At 34.9% G+C, this 18,491-nt stretch overlaps 1 protein-coding gene across 1 annotated transcript; it reads right to left on the minus strand.

Annotated features, from left to right (window-relative positions):
• Positions 1-7,217: 7,217 nt before the first annotated feature.
• Positions 7,218-8,000, minus strand: LOC131051026 (dirigent protein 11). The gene has a single exon (XM_057985372.1). It carries the CDS (start codon positions 7,886-7,888, stop codon positions 7,364-7,366), a length of 525 nt encoding a protein of 174 aa, XP_057841355.1. The 5' UTR covers positions 7,889-8,000; the 3' UTR covers positions 7,218-7,363.
• Positions 8,001-18,491: the final 10,491 nt, after the last annotated feature.

Raw genomic sequence — 18,491 nt, forward strand, 5'->3', positions numbered from 1 at the left:
TCAAAAATGACTCAAATAGACTTGTGGTCACTTGATCCCTCAATTTAGACCATTGTGACCCTTATTGACTCAATTTGCTCTACCAGACCCTAGATGACAATTTGACCCAAACATGGACAAACTTGTCACACTCCTAGGACATTGAATTACAAAAAGGACCCATAGGATCTTATTACATTGCTTCTAACTAATAGAAAATCATCTTGTTTCTGGCTCATGCCTTCATAGGTAGGTTCTCCTGCACTACACTGTCCCTTCTTTCATGTCTTCTTTTAGTTAGCGTGTCTTTCCAGAAGCATTGTCTATTTTTCTCTCATCTTTCAATGCATCTCATCTATCCTCTTGCACCAAATTCATCGATCTTTCTAAGTATATGCATACAGGTAAAATGATTCTGTAGTTTCAGTACTGGCCAACTATTTTACTTATTAATTGAATCACTGCAAAAACAATGTGCAGATGCAAACTGTGTTTAGTAGATAATAGATCTAAAGATTTTTTAGGAGAATTGTGAGTGTATAGCCATTCTTTGCTGTGGAAAATTTGTTAATGAAGTTTATTGAATGTACAATGTAAGTAGCAACTTTAAAGGAGAAACGATTAAGTAGCAACTGGAGCAGGGGTCAAAGAATGTAAATAAATTTGAGATTTCGTCATTTATCCTCATCAAGGTAAAGATCCTAGCTTAATCCTATTCGATCTGAATGTCTCTACAACATCAATAATATTTATCCTCATCAAGGTAAAGATCCCTCTTTTTTAAAAAAAGATTTATTTCTATTTTTTATTGTGCACAAATTATTATTAAGGCATGTCCCCATGTTGCTGCTTAGCTTATTTTGGCTAGCACTAGTTGCTTATTTTGGAAACAAATATGGTAAAGCCACATGTCTATTTTTTCAATAAGCAACCAGTGCTTATTTCTAGCCCCCTTATTTTTCAAAGCTTATTTTCAACTTTTAAGCACTGTTGCTCCACTAAAATAGGGGAAGATTCCAATTTATCCTTTTTGCCTAATTAAAATAAGTTGTAACTGTTATAGTGTTAGGGCAACTTCTATTGTAATTATGTCTATTATGTGTATATATTTTGATTTGGGTTTTGTAGATCTTATAAAAATCAAAGTCAATTAAAAATACCCAAAATTTTTTTGAAAAAATTATGGATGTTTTGGGATCTAAAGTTTATATTTTGTTCTCAATCCAAGAAAAATGGACTCCAGTTTGTGTTTTTGTAAAAAAAGCAAAAATGATCTTGTAGAATCTAGATAATATAAAATGATTTATAAAAATAATTCTATATTCCAAATTGACAAATCTTTTTTTGTTTGGAATTGATGAGATCTTTGTGTTCAAGATTCTATTTTTCTAAAGAAAAGCAAAAAAAATCTTTAAGATAATATAAAATCATTTAAAAAATAATTCTATATTTCAAATTGACAAATCTTTTTTTGTTTGTAATTGATGAGATCTTTATGTTCAAGATTCTATTTTTCTAAAAGAAAGCAAAAAATATCTTGTAGATACTATAAAATCATTTAAAAAATAACATTTAAAAATGATGAATTTTTTCTTGTTTGAAATTCATGAATTTTTTTTTGTTTGAAATTGATCAAGCCTTTTATAGTTCAAAATTTTATTTTTCCAATAAAAAGAAAAAATAATCTTACAAATGATACTAATTGTAAAACAAAAATTTACATTTGAAAATGATGAATCTTTTGTTTAAAATCTTGTGTTTTTCACTATGCTTAATAATGAATAGTTTACATTCTTGTAGTCAAAACAAAAAAAAACTTTTATAACCTACAATATATTTATAGTTCTCAAAATATTTCTCAACTATAACAAAAAAATTGTAAATCTAGAAATCTAAGAGTAAATTATAACTATCAACCCTTATATCATATTCATTATCTCTTGTTAAAAATATTACACATAAAAATATGTCCTTTATTTTGGACAATAATATTTTAGTCATTATTTAAATATTGACTTGTTAGATCTAGACTTAAACCAATTAAAAAATATATAGATTCACATAATGTATGGCAATTTTAATTTATTAAAAAAGAAATCATAAATCTAACAATCCTCAAATATTGTAGTTTGACTAGCATATCAAAGTGTTTAATTTTTGAAAAACTTTAGAAATAATTTGAAAAAAACCCTATGCAAAAGAATGGAAGAGTTTATTAATGGAATTATTTATCAATTTGTAGACATAATAAGTTTTTTTTTAGTAATATTTAAATAATAGAAACATCAAAGTTTCTAATTTTTGAAGCCTTTTAAAATGCTATCCAAAATACAAATTTCTATTTCCATGAAATTCTTGACAAGTTTCTATATCCATTCTAGATTTAACTTTTGCTTTAATAGAATCTTTAGTATATATTATAATAAGTATATATGACATCTTTTATATTTGAAAAACTAATTTTTTTTTTATGTTTCTAATCTTTAATTATAGAAATATTTAAATTTAAAATAATTTTTAAATATATGTAAATTTTTTATAGACCATTTAATAAAATTAATACTTTAATGAGTGTAAAAGGAGTACAAAATTAATACTTTAATACTTTAATGAGTATAAAATTAATACTTTAAGATGTGTTTTTTCTCACTTGATATTATATCAAATAAATTGATGGATATCACAACCTTCCTCTTTAGGTTATAGAGGCATTTGTACTTGAAAAAAGTGTATATTCCTCATTTTATGTTGATTTAAAAAAAAAATTTAATCAAGAAGTAAAATATGAAGTTAAAAATATCATATGAAGTTTTTTGACAAACAATGGGGACACTAATAAAAAAAATTATAGATCAAAACCTTAACATGCGGAAAACATGAAAAAATACATAGTTTGGAAGATAAAATAGAGCTTAACATTATTGTGATATTTTTATAACTCCACATTGAATTATGTGCAAACTTGATGCATATGTTCACCCATTTCCATTTCTAGGTGTCAACCACATATAAAAATATTTCATGGTTCCCCACAAAATCCCCATTCTCCCTTTCTTGATTGCAATTATCTTGTCACATTAACAAATAACTCATTACAAAGGTTACCGCGATATCGTAGAGACCGTATTTTATGATTGCAAGCAGGTCGTGGGACAACAATAGGACAAATAAGATGTAAATATAACATACCGCAAAACATGTGCAAGCTTAGTTCATGATCTATCAAGCTTAGTACCCACACAACCTTATATCCTACAACCTATTATCTAAAGATAAAGGGAGGGAGAGGTGATGACGTAGAGATCAAGGGAGGGAGGGAGAGGTGATAACAATAAAAGTTTCATGAATTTTCCCAGTCTCCTTCATAAGAAGAATTGAAAAGAAACTAAGACCTTGCCAAACTTGTCAACCAAAATAGTTCTAGTAGCAATATTAATATTCTAACAACTGGGCCCATCATCTCCATTATATGGAGATCAAGTTGAAACTTAGGTTATATTTACCTACAAAGAGTTATTGTAGGAAGAGTTTGAATAAGGACTATATTATAGGAAGAGAACGTAGAAGAATTATCATTCTACAACATATAAGAGGTATAAATGAAGAAAACTATGCCTATTATAGATAAGATATATATGAAGCCCTTGAGTAGGCTCTTTATGATAAAATTGGCTATTAAAGATGGGGTAAGGGTAGTATATGGGGGACTATCTCTACAATAGATCTACCTTAGTCAACTTAAAGTTAATTGAGGTGGCAAAATTTCCATCATCCCTTTCTATTGAAAGAATTTCTTAAGTTGGATTTTTTCCTATAAAAAGGATTACATAAGTTCAACTATTGGATTTATTAGCAATACAAGCAATGATATATAAAGAAAAACCTTAGAAGCCTAGAATTCTCTTAATCATGAGGAAAGAAAAAAGAAGGGAAATGATTATAATTGAAACAACAACTCTTATTGTACATTAAGATGTCAAAGAAATGACCCCTCAAGATTACCAAATGACCTAAGTCAACTTAGGTAAACAAAAAAAAGTGAAGAAGAGGTGGCCTATCTAGACTCTACTATTGAAAATTTGAAGATGAGAATTTCTAAAGATGAAGAAACTAAAAAAATAACTCGAAGAACAACTACAACAATTAAGAATTTTGTAAAAGATTTGATAGCTCCAATAGAATTTACACCTCTGTTACTTAAAGAGGAAGGTTGTGATACCAAACCAATCATTTGAGATATGTATTACACAAAAGTGTATTACACATTGTGTTTCACACGCAAGTGTATTACACATTGTGTTTGACACACAAGTGTATTACACGTCGTGATGTTATCACGTCATGTTTTTCATCATGTCGTGTTTGTCAACACATCATATAGGGAATGTTTTGATTTCAAAACTAATATCTTAACTTCTAGCTAGATTTATGGCTTCTTATACTCGTCAAAAAGCTATATTAAGACATTTGAGGTGAGATCCATACTCATTTAAATGGAGCTCCATAATCAATTGAGGAAGTATTGAAGATATAGACAAATAAAATTATGTTATTGAAAACCCCATGTCTTAACTAACCCATGTGTTTGTTACCTATGTCTATGTAGTTGTGCATTTCAAATAGAAACTGTTTGTAGTACTTCACAAGTACCTCTCTATCCATCATATAAATCAAATTTGCATTGTATTCAAGAATAATTTATTATAACTAATACATAGGGTTTTCAATAACATGATTTCATTTTTTTATATCTTCTATACTTTCTCAATTGACTATGTAGATCACTTTAAATGATTAGGAAGCTTTTTGAAAACATGAAATTACATTGTCTTGGTTTCAAAACATACTAAGTTACAAAACACACTATTTTTGAAAAAATGATGTGTTTCAAAATATGATGGGTTGGAAAACACAATGTATTTCAAAACCACCCAAAAAAAGTGCATTCCTCATTTTACGTCTCTATCCATCTCTCTCTCTCTCTCTCTCTCTCTCTCTCTCTCTCTCTCTCTCTCTCTCTCTCTCTCTCTCTCTCTCTCTCTCTCTCTCTCTCTCTCTCTCTCTCTCTCTCCCCCCTTTATCTGTATCTTTATTCTTTATTTGTCTATCTCCCTATCATTTTATTACCTCCCCCTCTCTATATCTCTATCTCTCTCTCACTTTATCTCACCACCTATATATCTATCTCCCTATCCTTCCATTGTCCATTGTGTGCCCTCATCTATTGAATCCAAGGCCTCCATCCTTAATATTTCAACTTCATTTTTCCTACCCCTACGCTTTCCACTCTTTGGGTGTCACAATGTTTGTTGATGTTGTTAGGGTAAAACTTATTTTAAGAAAACAATTTTGACCAAAACACCTAAATTATTTTAAAGTTTGAAATACTATTTTACCTCATATGTCATTGGTGAAGATTATAGAAATATAATTTGTCTCTACCTTGATAACGTGATCTTTGTATTAGTGAAGTGAACAAAATAGTGCACTTTGAGTGTGTACTTTGTCTAGGGTCTAGTTAACCAATCTAAGTCTATTCTAGGACTCTAGACTTACCTGTTGAGTTTTTACTTGAACCTACATAATGTATGTGCCTAATCTTTTGCTAACCTCATTCAATTCTACTTCGATATTCCTTCTAACATCTATAAATTACATATATTTTAAAATAACTTAGTAGGGCATCATTGTATCACTAAGGGACATGTTCTGTTAGGTTAATGAATAAAATTGTATGCCCAATTTGAAGATAATAAGCAAGACTCCTAGAATAATATGTGCAAATTTGTTTCTTATTTCAGTAAACCAAAAACAAATATTTTCGAATCAATTACTACTTTAATGGTCTAGGATGGGAGAGGATATATTAGAAATGATATATTAATAATGATAAATGCCTAAATACTAGCACAAAACATCAAATTTTGTAAAACATGTATTCAGTCAACTTAAGCTAGGAGAACAAAGGAGGCAAGTTAGTCAAAATTTAAATTTAAATTTTAGAAGGGCATTTAAGTATCTAACTTCATGGTCAAACCTACACTTGTAGAAATGGTCTTATATAGAAAAAATATCACATCCAAGATTAGGCAACATAAATAGGGATCTCAACTCATCTATATCTTTAGTTTTTGAAAACAACAATGATTAGGCATCCTTACTCATCTTGTATAATGCAACCTACTGTGCGAGGCCCAAGATTTCTCCTTGATGCTTCATCAAAATTTTGTTTCACCAATTTACCCCATCATGTGGATCAAGCTAAGAGTTTACTCTAACCTCCCATGAACAAGGGATAAATATTTAAAATACTACTTTGCACATGAATTAAATGAGAAACAACTTGACTATGATATATAATGGACTCAAATTCATTATTTTCTTTAGAGTTCAAAATCTTAACATTTATTTAAATATCATTCAATTCAATGTTTAAATAGTCAATAATAATTTTACATCTAATTCATAATTTATTTATTTTTAATTTTTTTTTTAATGATAAACTAGGGGGCGACCCAACCTAGTTGAAGGCTTAGTTGAGGTGAGACTTAGGCTTGGGTCCCATGGAGAGGCGCTCCCTAAAAAAATTTAGTTGGTGTTATTAAGATTTTTTAGGATTATTTTAAAGTGGGTGGTCTTATGAATTTTGTAGTGTAGTTTAAGCTCCAAAATTTATAGACGCTCGTGGTCTTATGAAAACTTCAAATGATTGAAAAGTGGCGGAAAAAAAACCTAAGTTGGTGGGGCAATTTCTAGCCTCCCACCTTTTCCACTCAAATTTGCAACCCTAAAAAGTAGGGACTGCTATTTTTTAGGGAAAGATTCCAATTATTCTTGTAGCATCTTCTTTTGACTTCATGTGATCTCCCGCCCCTTAAAAATGGATCTTGAAGCCCCCCTAATGAGACCACAACCTAATCCCCGAGAGATGATGATGACCCACTTCTTAAAAATGGATCCTGAAGCCCCCCTAATGAGGCCACAACCTAATCCCTTCATAGATGATGATAACCTGCTCCTTTAAAATAGATCCCTAAACCCCCTTGTGAGACCACAGCCTAATCCCCTTAGAGATGATGACAACTAGATAAATCCAATGAGACTCAAGCCTTGGATCTACATAATAAGAACCCAAAACTTTGACACAAACTCACCATCCAAACTGCAAAATTAAGAATAGCTAAATATCTACCAAATTTAACTTTGTAGCTAATATAACAAATTATATCTAATTAAGATCCACCAAAAACAGCTTTCATAGAATATTGGGATTCAAGAAAATCCATGGGGGATTACATTGGGTAATCCGTGTGACAGACAAGATTATTGTTGGGCGAGAGGCTCAAAGACTTAAAGATTTCATTATGAAAGCTACCCATTTCTACTATGGCCGAACGTTCAAAGTAAGCCTTATGCAAGCATTCAAGCCCAGCAAGGAAACAGTTTCCATCACAGCATACCCACGAGCATATCTAAACATTCCAGTCCCTCCAACCACAGAAATCTCCCTCTGCTTTTGTTTAAATGGATCTGCTCCCTGTATTTCAAGTGTGCTGCCATTATACTTGCCACTCCCAAACACTATAGTAAAAGCCAGATGAAAAGAAGTGCCCTTAAGTTCTGAGTTCACAAGGATCCCTTGGGCTCTTCCCAAATACATGGAGGAGATATCTGGGCCTACAGTCACAGGATCATCTATCACAAATACTGTACCAAAGCCCAAAGGATTTGAAGAAACACCACCCATTCCTGCAACTATGATCCCTGTGGCATTGGGTCCACTGAAACTGTCATGGGCATAGATTACCATCCTTTCTTCCTTGGCTCTGAAAACACCAGAAGAAGATAAAGCAACTAGGATGGCTACCATAACTGAAACTTGTAATAATGAGGGAGTATTGAAAGCCATTTCAAATCTCAGGGGAATACAAGCATTAATCTGAGATGATGGTGCAGATTTATATAAAATCTGTTAATGGATAGCAGGTAAGATCACCCACTTAGGACGGCTCTTGGAAGATATAATAGTATACTGAAAACAATGTCGCTATGAGAGAGATGCTCTTAACAAGCTTTTTTTTTTGTTTGTGTGCGGATGTGAGGGGGATTTTATTATTAGATTTATTCTGCCGGCAGGTTATGATGTATTGTTTAAAGTTTAGATTCATGGTATTTAATAGATTTTTAATCATTAAGGTGAGAGATATTTTATAATGGTGTTAAGGGTTGGGCTATTCAGCAAGTGGATATGTAATATTCTTATTATCTATTATTAGGTCTTGTCATAGGCAGGAATATTTATGCATTCGTTTAAATTTATTAATGTTAAAGTATCAACCAATGACAATCAAGAATTAAAGTAGTTTGACTAGTTTTCCTGATGTCTATATTTTTGCTTTTTTTTTTTCCAAATTTATAAATTGGGGCTTCGGCCCTAGCTCGTCCGGTCGTGGATCGCAACTTAAGGTGTGGGTATGCTCCCCATGGTCTTGAGTTCGAGTCCCCGACTGTGTTAACTCTGTGTGTGTTGCGACCTTGTGAGCGGATTCCACGATAGTGAATATAAAAATACATAAATTGTTTTATCTATTACGGATTCCACGATAGTGAATATAAAAATACATAAATTGTTTTATCTATTATTCTATTGGATAATAGTTCTCTACAGTAGTCTCCGGTCTTATTAGTACGATGTAAGCATTTACTTTTAATAATAACTTAAAAAATATATAAATTAATAAATATCAAATATATTATAAAGTTAAATGTCTAATGATGAGATAATAATTTATTATATAAAAAACAAAATTAGTAGATGATAATCTATATTAATTATTGCATATATAATCATGCATGATGTTATCATAATTATTATTATGTTTATAGATTAAAAATAATAGTCATATAGCTATTATAATTATATATTTATTAATTTTAATTTATTGATTAAAAATTATTGTGCATAGAGCTAATATATATTAATTACTGCATATATAATCATGCATGATGCTAGTTATCATAATTATTATTATGTTTATAGATTAAAAACAAAACCTCCACAACACATATCTAGTTTTTTAACACATCATAGACAGTGACAAGAACAATATATGCAATGCATTTTTTGTTAAATATATTTTTTATATATATTTTTATTTAGTGTATTTTGAGAATCTAATCGTATTAATTTTTTATAAGTCATTTTATCATGCAAAATATAACAAAAAAATTGCAAATTATCATTATTGTTATTATTTTACAAAAGGGGTAAAAGTTTATTAATCACAAAACAAAATGGCCGACGACCCAACAGAGAAGAGCCAATTGCTCGAACATACAAGATAAATCAAAAGCAAATGACCTCTATCCGCAACATTCCAACCCTAATGGCAGGAACTTGATGCAAGGAGCCCCATCCCCATTAGGGGAAAGGACCCAGTAGTTGAGCATGTACCAATTGTTGTAAGGGTTGTTGATACCTTTTGTTCCAAAAATTGAACAAATAAAACCTATTGTTTGAAACAAAAAATATCAATTTTTGTTAGGAAATGTACCAACAGTTGTTAGGAAATGTACCAATAGTTGTTAAGAAATGTACTAATATTGTAAAAAGTAACCAATCAGGTGATGCCATGTCAGCTGTACAACTATTGGGGTCTCTTTTGCACGCCTATTGGTCTCACTTTTTTTTGGGGCTGTTTTGGACACCTTGGCAAAAAGCATGCTGATGTGGCATCATATTTGATGATGTGGCCCTGAAACCTTAGTTATAAGCAGGGGACTTGCCAAGTAAGCTACTGTAAAAAAATTGGAGTGATTTGAAATTTCCAAGTAGGATTTTAAGAAGCGCGAAGTTAGGGTGCACAACTACTGGGTCCTTTCCCCTAATTGCATCAGTGAAGTTGAATATTTTTAAGGCAAATATTAATTCAAAACTTTTTGACCTTGTATGATTGGCCTTTGTTTTGGTTGCAGAATAACAGGAAAGCTTTTTAGATTTCCAATAGGAGAGAACACACATCCCTTTAGGCATTGTTCTGACCTTTGCAGGAGTACAGTGGTTTCAAGGCCACTACTATCCTGCCTGCTATTGATAGTAGGCCCCTAGGGGGTATCCACTGCTGGGTAGAGTATTCCCATCGCCAGGACTCATCTCCTCTACTCCGCCTCCGTCTTGTTGTTTAGTGCGTTCCACCAGAAGGATTTATCTCTCTTGGGGGACTACCAGAAAGAAAGGACAAAGGACACTCCCTCCAGAGGGGCCTTTCTAATATCCACTATACCTAGTACATAGCCTATCGTCTGATGGCTGTAGCTATTCTGGCTCCAAAATGACATGCCTCTATATGATGCCGAAGACATACCATTCAAGTACGACAAGTCCATGAGAGAGATGTTCCTGGGACCCACAGATGACAAGGAGGAATTCGTGGCTGCGATGACGTGGATGATGTTACTGTTTTACGTTTGACGGAAAAGCTTGCTTGCGGTTAACATTTTCCCGACCGTTGTCACTGCGATGTGACGGTTACATCGGGCGAGGTGGTTAACATACAACTAGGCAAGTGGTTTACATTTTCGGTGACTGCCAATTTTGATTTTATTTTTTTTGAATGGCCATGCGGCCATTTTTTTGGCTAACCCACTTTATTGCGTCCACGAGTCAACTAACATCGGCATGCACGTGTTATGGGCACAGTTTTCAATTAATTTTTTTTAAAATTTTGAATGAAAACTCGATTTCGTGAAAATTGAAAATATATTTCATCCGGTAGCTACATGCAGAACGCACTGGTGGAGGCGAAACAAAATATTCGACCGTGTAAATTCATGTCCCCGGTTGAATCACTTAGCGAAGGAGCTACGCTTCAATTGTAGTTATAGGTATGCATTCTCAAAATATGTGTGGCTTCGAAGGGGAGGAGAAAAGCCGACCACATGCATAACGCAAGTTGTTTGGGTATATTGTTAGTCCTATTGTTATCGCCTATTAACACGTGGGTTTTTTTCATGTGCAGGGAGGAGGTATCGTAGCGTATAGGGGGTGGTACGATTGAAGATTGTTGTGTAGGGTTATGGCGGCATCAGTAAATTCAAACCCTAACAGATAAAGATAGTTTTATGATTTCTTCGTCAACCCTGTGTTTGAAATTGTAAATTTTTATATCATTTTTGTATTGCAGAGGTGGTTGTGAGTGTGCCCTCGTGAGGTGTGAAGAGGCCAACGATTTGGGTGCAGGCTTAGGCGACTGCGGTAATTTGAAACCCTAACACATTCAATAATTTTTTTTATTTCCTGTGTCATTTTGTGTTCTGTCTGTGAAAACTAGGCATCATTTTGCAACATGGTCATGTCAGGATACCAAGATTCCCTATTTGATTGTTGACGGCTCATTGTTGAGGACTGATTTTTGGGATTTTGTTGAAAACCGTCAGGGTTTGCATTGTTTGTTTGCGGTTTGGTGTGTGTTAGTATATATATGTGTCAATATGAAGCAATACACACACACACACACACACACACACACACACACACACACACACTCACAGAGACACACACACACACACAAACATGTCCTCTGCAATACAAAGGAAAATGACAGAATTAAACATAGATAAAAGAAACTATGGAAATATTATGCTCTGTTTCCATTATTCTCAGGTGCTCATTAGATTAAAAAAAGAAAACCTAACCCTAGCAGTCTCTAACCCTAACATGACGGTATGCATCTATTTTGGCTCCAAAATAGGCAAATATACGACATAGGTTGAAGCTATTCTGGCTACATATAGAGGCAAACAAGAAACACAAACAAACAATGCAAACCCTGATGATTTTAATCAAAATCCAAATAGAAACAGGAAAAATACGAGTTATAGAGGTGGATTTCAACATACCCCAAGCCGCAGCACGACATAGAAAACTACAGTCCCATAAATCCCCCTTCAACAATGAGCCAGAATAGACGAAGGCTGCTTCAACAAGGAGCCCTTCAACAATAATGTTTTCATTCGTGCATTGGTCTTACTTTTTCCACGTTAGGCAAATAAAAAAGGCACCATGTTTGCTATCATCAAACAAACAACATATCAACTCCTAATTATCAACAAACAATAGATCAACTCCTAAACAAGAGTAGGTCACACACAGTCAAGGAATGGTTGCATCAAGCAGTCAACAACCTGATTTTGAGGAGTCTATTTGTTAGGGTTTCAAGCAGATCCGAAGCAAATATGAACTAACAATTATATGCAGATTTAAATACAAAAGATAAAGAAATAAAACAGGACACAGATAACACAGAGATTTAACGTGGTTCACCCAGAATGGGTTACGTCCACCATACACAGCCGTCCAATCTTTCTTATTATCCAGCAAAAACAATACATCAACCTTACACTGCCTTAAGCATCCCAGCTGCTTATAACATGCATTTTTAGGGCAACAAACAAAGTCGGCCTTTTTTAGGGTTTTATTACAATGTCGATTTTCATTAACAAAAAATGGCAAATTTTTTTTTCTCGGGGGCTGCCACCCCCGAACCCCTGCCTGGCGAGGATATGTGTTGAGTGTACAGTACTTTGCTGATCAGTCGCCACATTTCAACAATCTCCCACTTGGAGACTGATCAGGCTCCACACTGAACAATCTCCCATTTGGAGACTGATACTACACGACACCACTGTACATACAACATCCACTAGATAAAACACTAGGACTTGACTGGTATAAATTCCACAATTATCAATCAAGAAGACCAACAGAAAATGATGAAGAAATCAGCTTCTCCTGTGGAACTGCCTTTGTGAACATATCGGCAGGATTCTCACTTGTGTGAATCTTCTCAAGCCGTAACTGACCCTCCTCCAAAATAGTCCGGATGAAGTGGTACCTGAGTTGAATGTGCTTTGTCCTTGAATGAAAAGCATAGTTCTTCGCAAGATGAATGGAACTCTGGCTATCAGTATACAATGGGCTATCCTCTTGTGTCTGACCCAATTCCTTCAGAAAACATTGCAACCAAATCATCTCTTTGCTGGCTTCTGTAGCAGCAACATACTTAGCTTCAGTGGTTGAAAGTGCAACAACCTTTTGCAGCCTAGAAATCCAACTGACTGCAGTTCCCCCTATAGTAAAAACATACCCTGTAGTACTCCTCCGTGAATCAATATCACCCACCAGATCAGAGTCAACAAATCCACTTAGAGCAGCATTAGATCCTTTGAAACATAATGCCTTTGTAGTAGTTCCTTTCAAATACCGAAGAATCCATTTCACAGCATTCCAATGTTCCATACCCGGATTACTCATAAACCTGCTCACAACTCCCACTGCATGTGCAATATCTAGCCTTGTGCATACCATTGCATACATCAGACTGCCAATAGCTGATGAATACGGGATGTTAGACATTTTATTAACCTCTTCCTGTGCCTTTGGGCACATCTCCTTAGTCAATTTGAAATGACTAGCCAAAGGTGTACTAATTGCTTTTGCATCTTGCATGTTAAATCTTTTCAACACCTTCTTTATATACTCACTTTGGGACAAATTCAAGGTTCTATTTTTCCTGTCCCGTGTAATCCTCATACCGAGAATTTGCTTAGTTGCACCCAAATCCTTCATAGCAAATGACCTGGCTAATTTCTGTTTAAGATCATTTATATGTTGCATGTTAGACCCAGCAACAAGCATGTCATCAACATAAAGCAACAGGATAATATAACTGCCATTATCAAATCTCTTAAAATATACACAATGATCAGAATGACATCTATGATAACCGTGTTCAGCCATAAAACTATCAAATTTTAAATACCATTGTCGGGGTGCTTGCTTTAGGCCATACAGACTTTTCTTCAACCTGCACACCAAGTTCTCCTTACCTTTGACCTCATATCCCTGTGGTTGCAACATGTAAATTTCCTCCTCCAAATCTCCATGGAGAAAAGCTGTTTTGACATCTAATTGTTCAAGATGTAAATCATCTGCAGCCACAAGACTAAGTACAGTTCTAATTGAAGTCATTTTTACAACTGGAGAAAATATTTCATCATAATCTATACCCTTTTTTTGTGCAAAACCTTTTACCACAAGTCTGGCCTTATATCTTTTCTGACCTCCTTCCTCCTCCTTCAGCCGATAAACCCATTTGTTAGGCAAGGCTCTTTTTTCTGCAGGTAAAGGGACTAAGTCCCAAGTCTTATTTTTCATCAAGGAGTCCATCTCCTCTTTCATGCCTAGTTGCCACTGTTGTTTGGCATCCACCTGCATTGCTTCTTCATATTCTTCTAGTTCACCAGAATCTGTTAATAAAATAGAATACAAAGAAGGAGAAAATCTTTCAGGGGGTCTACTTGTCCTCGTAGAACATCTAACACTTGCAGGAGGTTGTGGGACAATCTGTTGTTGCTGAGCATCAGGTACCTGTGGCATTTCATTTTCAGGAATCTCATCCAACACCACATATTCTTGTTTGTCCTGTTCATGCTTCTTTTCCTGCATCTGTTCTTTATACATAACCTTCTCATTGAATATAACATCTCTACTTCTAATTATTTTCTTATTTTCAAAATCCCATAACCGATAGCCATATTCATCTATCCCATATCCAATGAAGGTACATTTCTGAGATTTAGCATCAAGCTTGGTTCTGTTTTCTTTATCAACATGGACAAAAGATTCGCAACCAAAAGTTTTTAGAAAAGAATAATTTACCTTTTTACCAGTCCATGCCTCCTTTGGAATACCACCATCCAAAGGGGTTGAAGGTCCTCTATTTATCAAATAGACAGCAGTATGTACAGCATCTGCCCAAAAATGTAAGGGCAATCCAGCATGCAATCTCATGCTCCTCGCACGTTCCATGATGGTCCTATTCATTCTCTCTGACACACCATTTTCTTGTGGAGTTCCTAGAACTGTCTTCTGCTTTCGAATCCCATTTAAGGAACAGTAATCTTCAAATGCTTTGCTGCAATACTCACCTCCATTATCCGATCTGAGACACTTCAACTTTTTTCCTGTCTCATTCTCAACCAAAGCTTTCCATTTCTTACAAGTTTCAAAAACATCTGATTTTTGTTTTAGGAAATATACCCATGTTTTTCTGGTTGAGTCATCAATAAAAATAACATAATAACAAGAGCCACCAAGAGATGATACCTGAGCCGGTCCCCATACATTTGAATGTACAAGCTCTAACTTCTCACTCTTCTTCTCTTTCCCAACCTTGAGAAATCTGACTCTTTTCTGTTTACCATAAACACAGTTTTCACAGAACTCTAAATCAATCTTCTTTAGTCCTGGCAATAGATTTTTGGAGTGAAGGATTTTCATCTCTTTCTCACTCATGTGCCCAAGCCTATGGTGCCATATTATCGAATCTGTTCTTGTAACATTTATTGTTGTTGTCCCTGCAGTAACTTTATTTGTAGCAGCTAAGGTAGAGTAAGTGTTACCAGTACACAGATATAATGTGCCTACCTTCGCACCTTTAGCTACTACTAATGATCCTTTAGTGACCTTCCACATACTATTTGAGAAGGTAACTATGCAACCTTCACTACCTAGTTGCCCTGCAGAAATTAAATTTCTTCTTAAATTAGGAACATGTCTTACCTCCTGCAGAAACCAGTCATTACCATTCTGCAACTTGATCTTTATCTTTCCTTTTCCAACAATTTGACAGGGCTCATCATCACCCAAATATACTTGTCCAAAATCACCTTGAACATAATCTAGAAAATATTTTCTATGGGGTGTAGCATGAAATGAAGCCCCAGAATCTATTACCCAGGAATCATTAACATTATCCAAACATAAGATTAAAGCATCTTGTAAAGTATTACTTGCAATATTAGCTTCCTTACTGTCATTTTCATTTTTGTCTCCTTCTTTGTTTTTCCGAGACCAACAATCTTTCTTTAGATGACCAGGCTTTCCGCAGTACCAGCAATCTTTCTTTCCTCTAGATTGAGAGCATCCTTTCTTTGACTTCCCTCGTGACTTCTCATTCCCAGGGCCTTTTCCTCTTTCCTTTGATCTTCCTATGTTCTCCACATTCAAAACACTACCCGATGATGTTGGAGTCTCACCTGTGCTTTTCCTTCGCATTTCCTCGCTTAGGATAACACCAACAATATCATCAAATACCAAAGTATTTTTACCAGAGACAGAGTTACTTACAGCCATAACCAAGCTATTCTAGCTTTCTAGCAAAGAACATAAAATCAAGAGAGCCCTAACCTCTTCTGCAAAGGTAATTTTTACCGAAGACAATTGACTGGTAATTGTATTAAATTCATTTAAGTGCTCCACTACAGATCCTCCCTCACTCATTTTCAAATTAAACAAACGCTTCATAAGAAATACCTTATTCGAAGCCGAGGGTTTCTCATACAGCTTAGCCAATGTTGCCATCAAATCTACAGTCGTTTTTGCTTCTGTTATATTGAATGCTATAGATGCCGCAAGGCACAATCGAATGGATCCCAGTGCCTTTCTATCTAAAATGTCCCACTCTTCATCTGATATTGTGGTCGGTTTCTTTGCCTTTCCTTCCAATGGCCGCCACAAATCCTTTTGATACAGGTAATCCTCCATCTGCATTTTTCATAACTGATAATTCTGGCCATTAAACTTTTTGACCTTAAATTTGGAATCCTCCATTGCTCCCACTCAAATCTGAAAGTCCTGCCAATTTACAGAAAACCTCGCTCTGATACCAATTGTTAGGGTTTCAAGCAGATCCGAAGCAAATATGAACTAACAATTATATGCAGATTTAAATACAAAAGATAAAGAAATAAAACAGGACACAGATAACACAGAGATTTAACGTGGTTCACTTAGAATGGGTTACGTCCACCATACACAGCTGTCCAATCTTTCTTATTATCCAGCAAAAATAGTACATCAACCTTACATTGCCTTAAGCATCCCAGCCGCTTATAACATGCGTTTTTAGGGCAACAAACAAAGTCGGCCTTTTTTAGGGTTTTATTACAATGTCGGTTTTCATTAACAAAAAATGGCAAAATTTTTTTTCTCAGGGGCTGCCGCCCCCGAACCCCCGCTTTCTTGGGGGCTACCACCCCCGAACCCTTGCCCAGCGAGGATACGTGTTGAGTGTATAGTACTTTGCTGATCAGTCGCCACATTTCAACACTGTTTGCATCAAAAGGCAAACCATAACATGTAAACGAGGTCAAGACCACGTAAAAGAAGCTCAATTTGAAACAAAACATTTTACCTCACTTTGTCTTTCATGTAGCTATTAGGTGCCTGCCACTTGTATTTGCATATATATTTATTCTCGGACATGTATGTTGATGCATGCCATTGCTACGATATGTCCTTTTTGGAGCCAGAATAGACACGTGTCATGTATGTCGATTCATGTCGTTGTTACAATCTCATTTTGAAGCCAGAATAGACATGACACAAATTGAAAGCACCTAATCACACTCGAAAAGTGTGGAATAAACATATATGCAAATATATGTGGGAGGCTATGTGTATTGTGTCTCAACAGTGGACGTATCATACCAACAAAATGCATCAACATACATTTCCAAGACATGCATACCATGCCAAGTTCTCGTGGTGCTCCGACCCATGGTATGTGATGTGGAGTTGTTGTCGAGTTCTCGGTTTCAGTCCTCGTTGCCAACGCAAAATTATGTGGACATGCCGGAGGATGGCTGCGGCATGCTTTGTGGTTACCGCTAGTTTATTGTGCATAACACGCACATGAAAAGCTTGCGAATGAAGGAATCAAGTTCGGAGGGCATCCCGATAGGAAGAAGAGGCCGTGGGCTGCAAAACTTGGTACTTTTGTCAGAGAAAAAACTAGCACGAAACTCAAGTTACTTTGGTAGTGGGACGCCTCTATTGTGGCTGCAAAAAACAAAATGGGGGGGACTAACAGCTCATGTTTGTGGTAGGTTTTTAATCGTAGGTTTTGCATTTGATGGCTACTTCTGTCTAACACAACGCTGTTAGTCTGTACGATTTGTCTATTTTGGAACTAGAAGAGACACAACCTCTTAGACCATTGTTCATGTACGGGTTGTGATTTGATGCAGCTAACAGTGGCAAAGCCAAAGGCTAACACGTGATGCAATTTATAATAAGAGATGGAGTTAGTCAATAACAAGGCTCGAGAATAGATAAATGGTACTGTGCGTTAGTGACATGTTATCCAATTGCCTCCGTTGAATGTAAAATATAGTGTAAAACGTGTGACTAAGCTGCGTGTTAGTCAGACCATAGCGTTGATTTTGAGTTGGAATAGAGGCATTTGTCCTTGAGCGCACAACAATAGTACGAAAATAGGTGGTTGATATAGACAACTCTTGCACAACTCTGGCACTATGGAAAATGGACAGATATAATTTAGGTGATATAAATTACTTAGTGGTAGTTTATATTGAATGTTAAACTGCATTTTCATAATGAACATGTAGGTTCCTTTTATGTCTTTTGAAGTGCATGTACTTCCCAATGT

The sequence above is a fragment of the Cryptomeria japonica genome, chromosome 2 (assembly GCF_030272615.1).
Source record: "Cryptomeria japonica chromosome 2, Sugi_1.0, whole genome shotgun sequence".
Taxonomy (NCBI): Eukaryota; Viridiplantae; Streptophyta; class Pinopsida; order Cupressales; family Cupressaceae; genus Cryptomeria; species Cryptomeria japonica.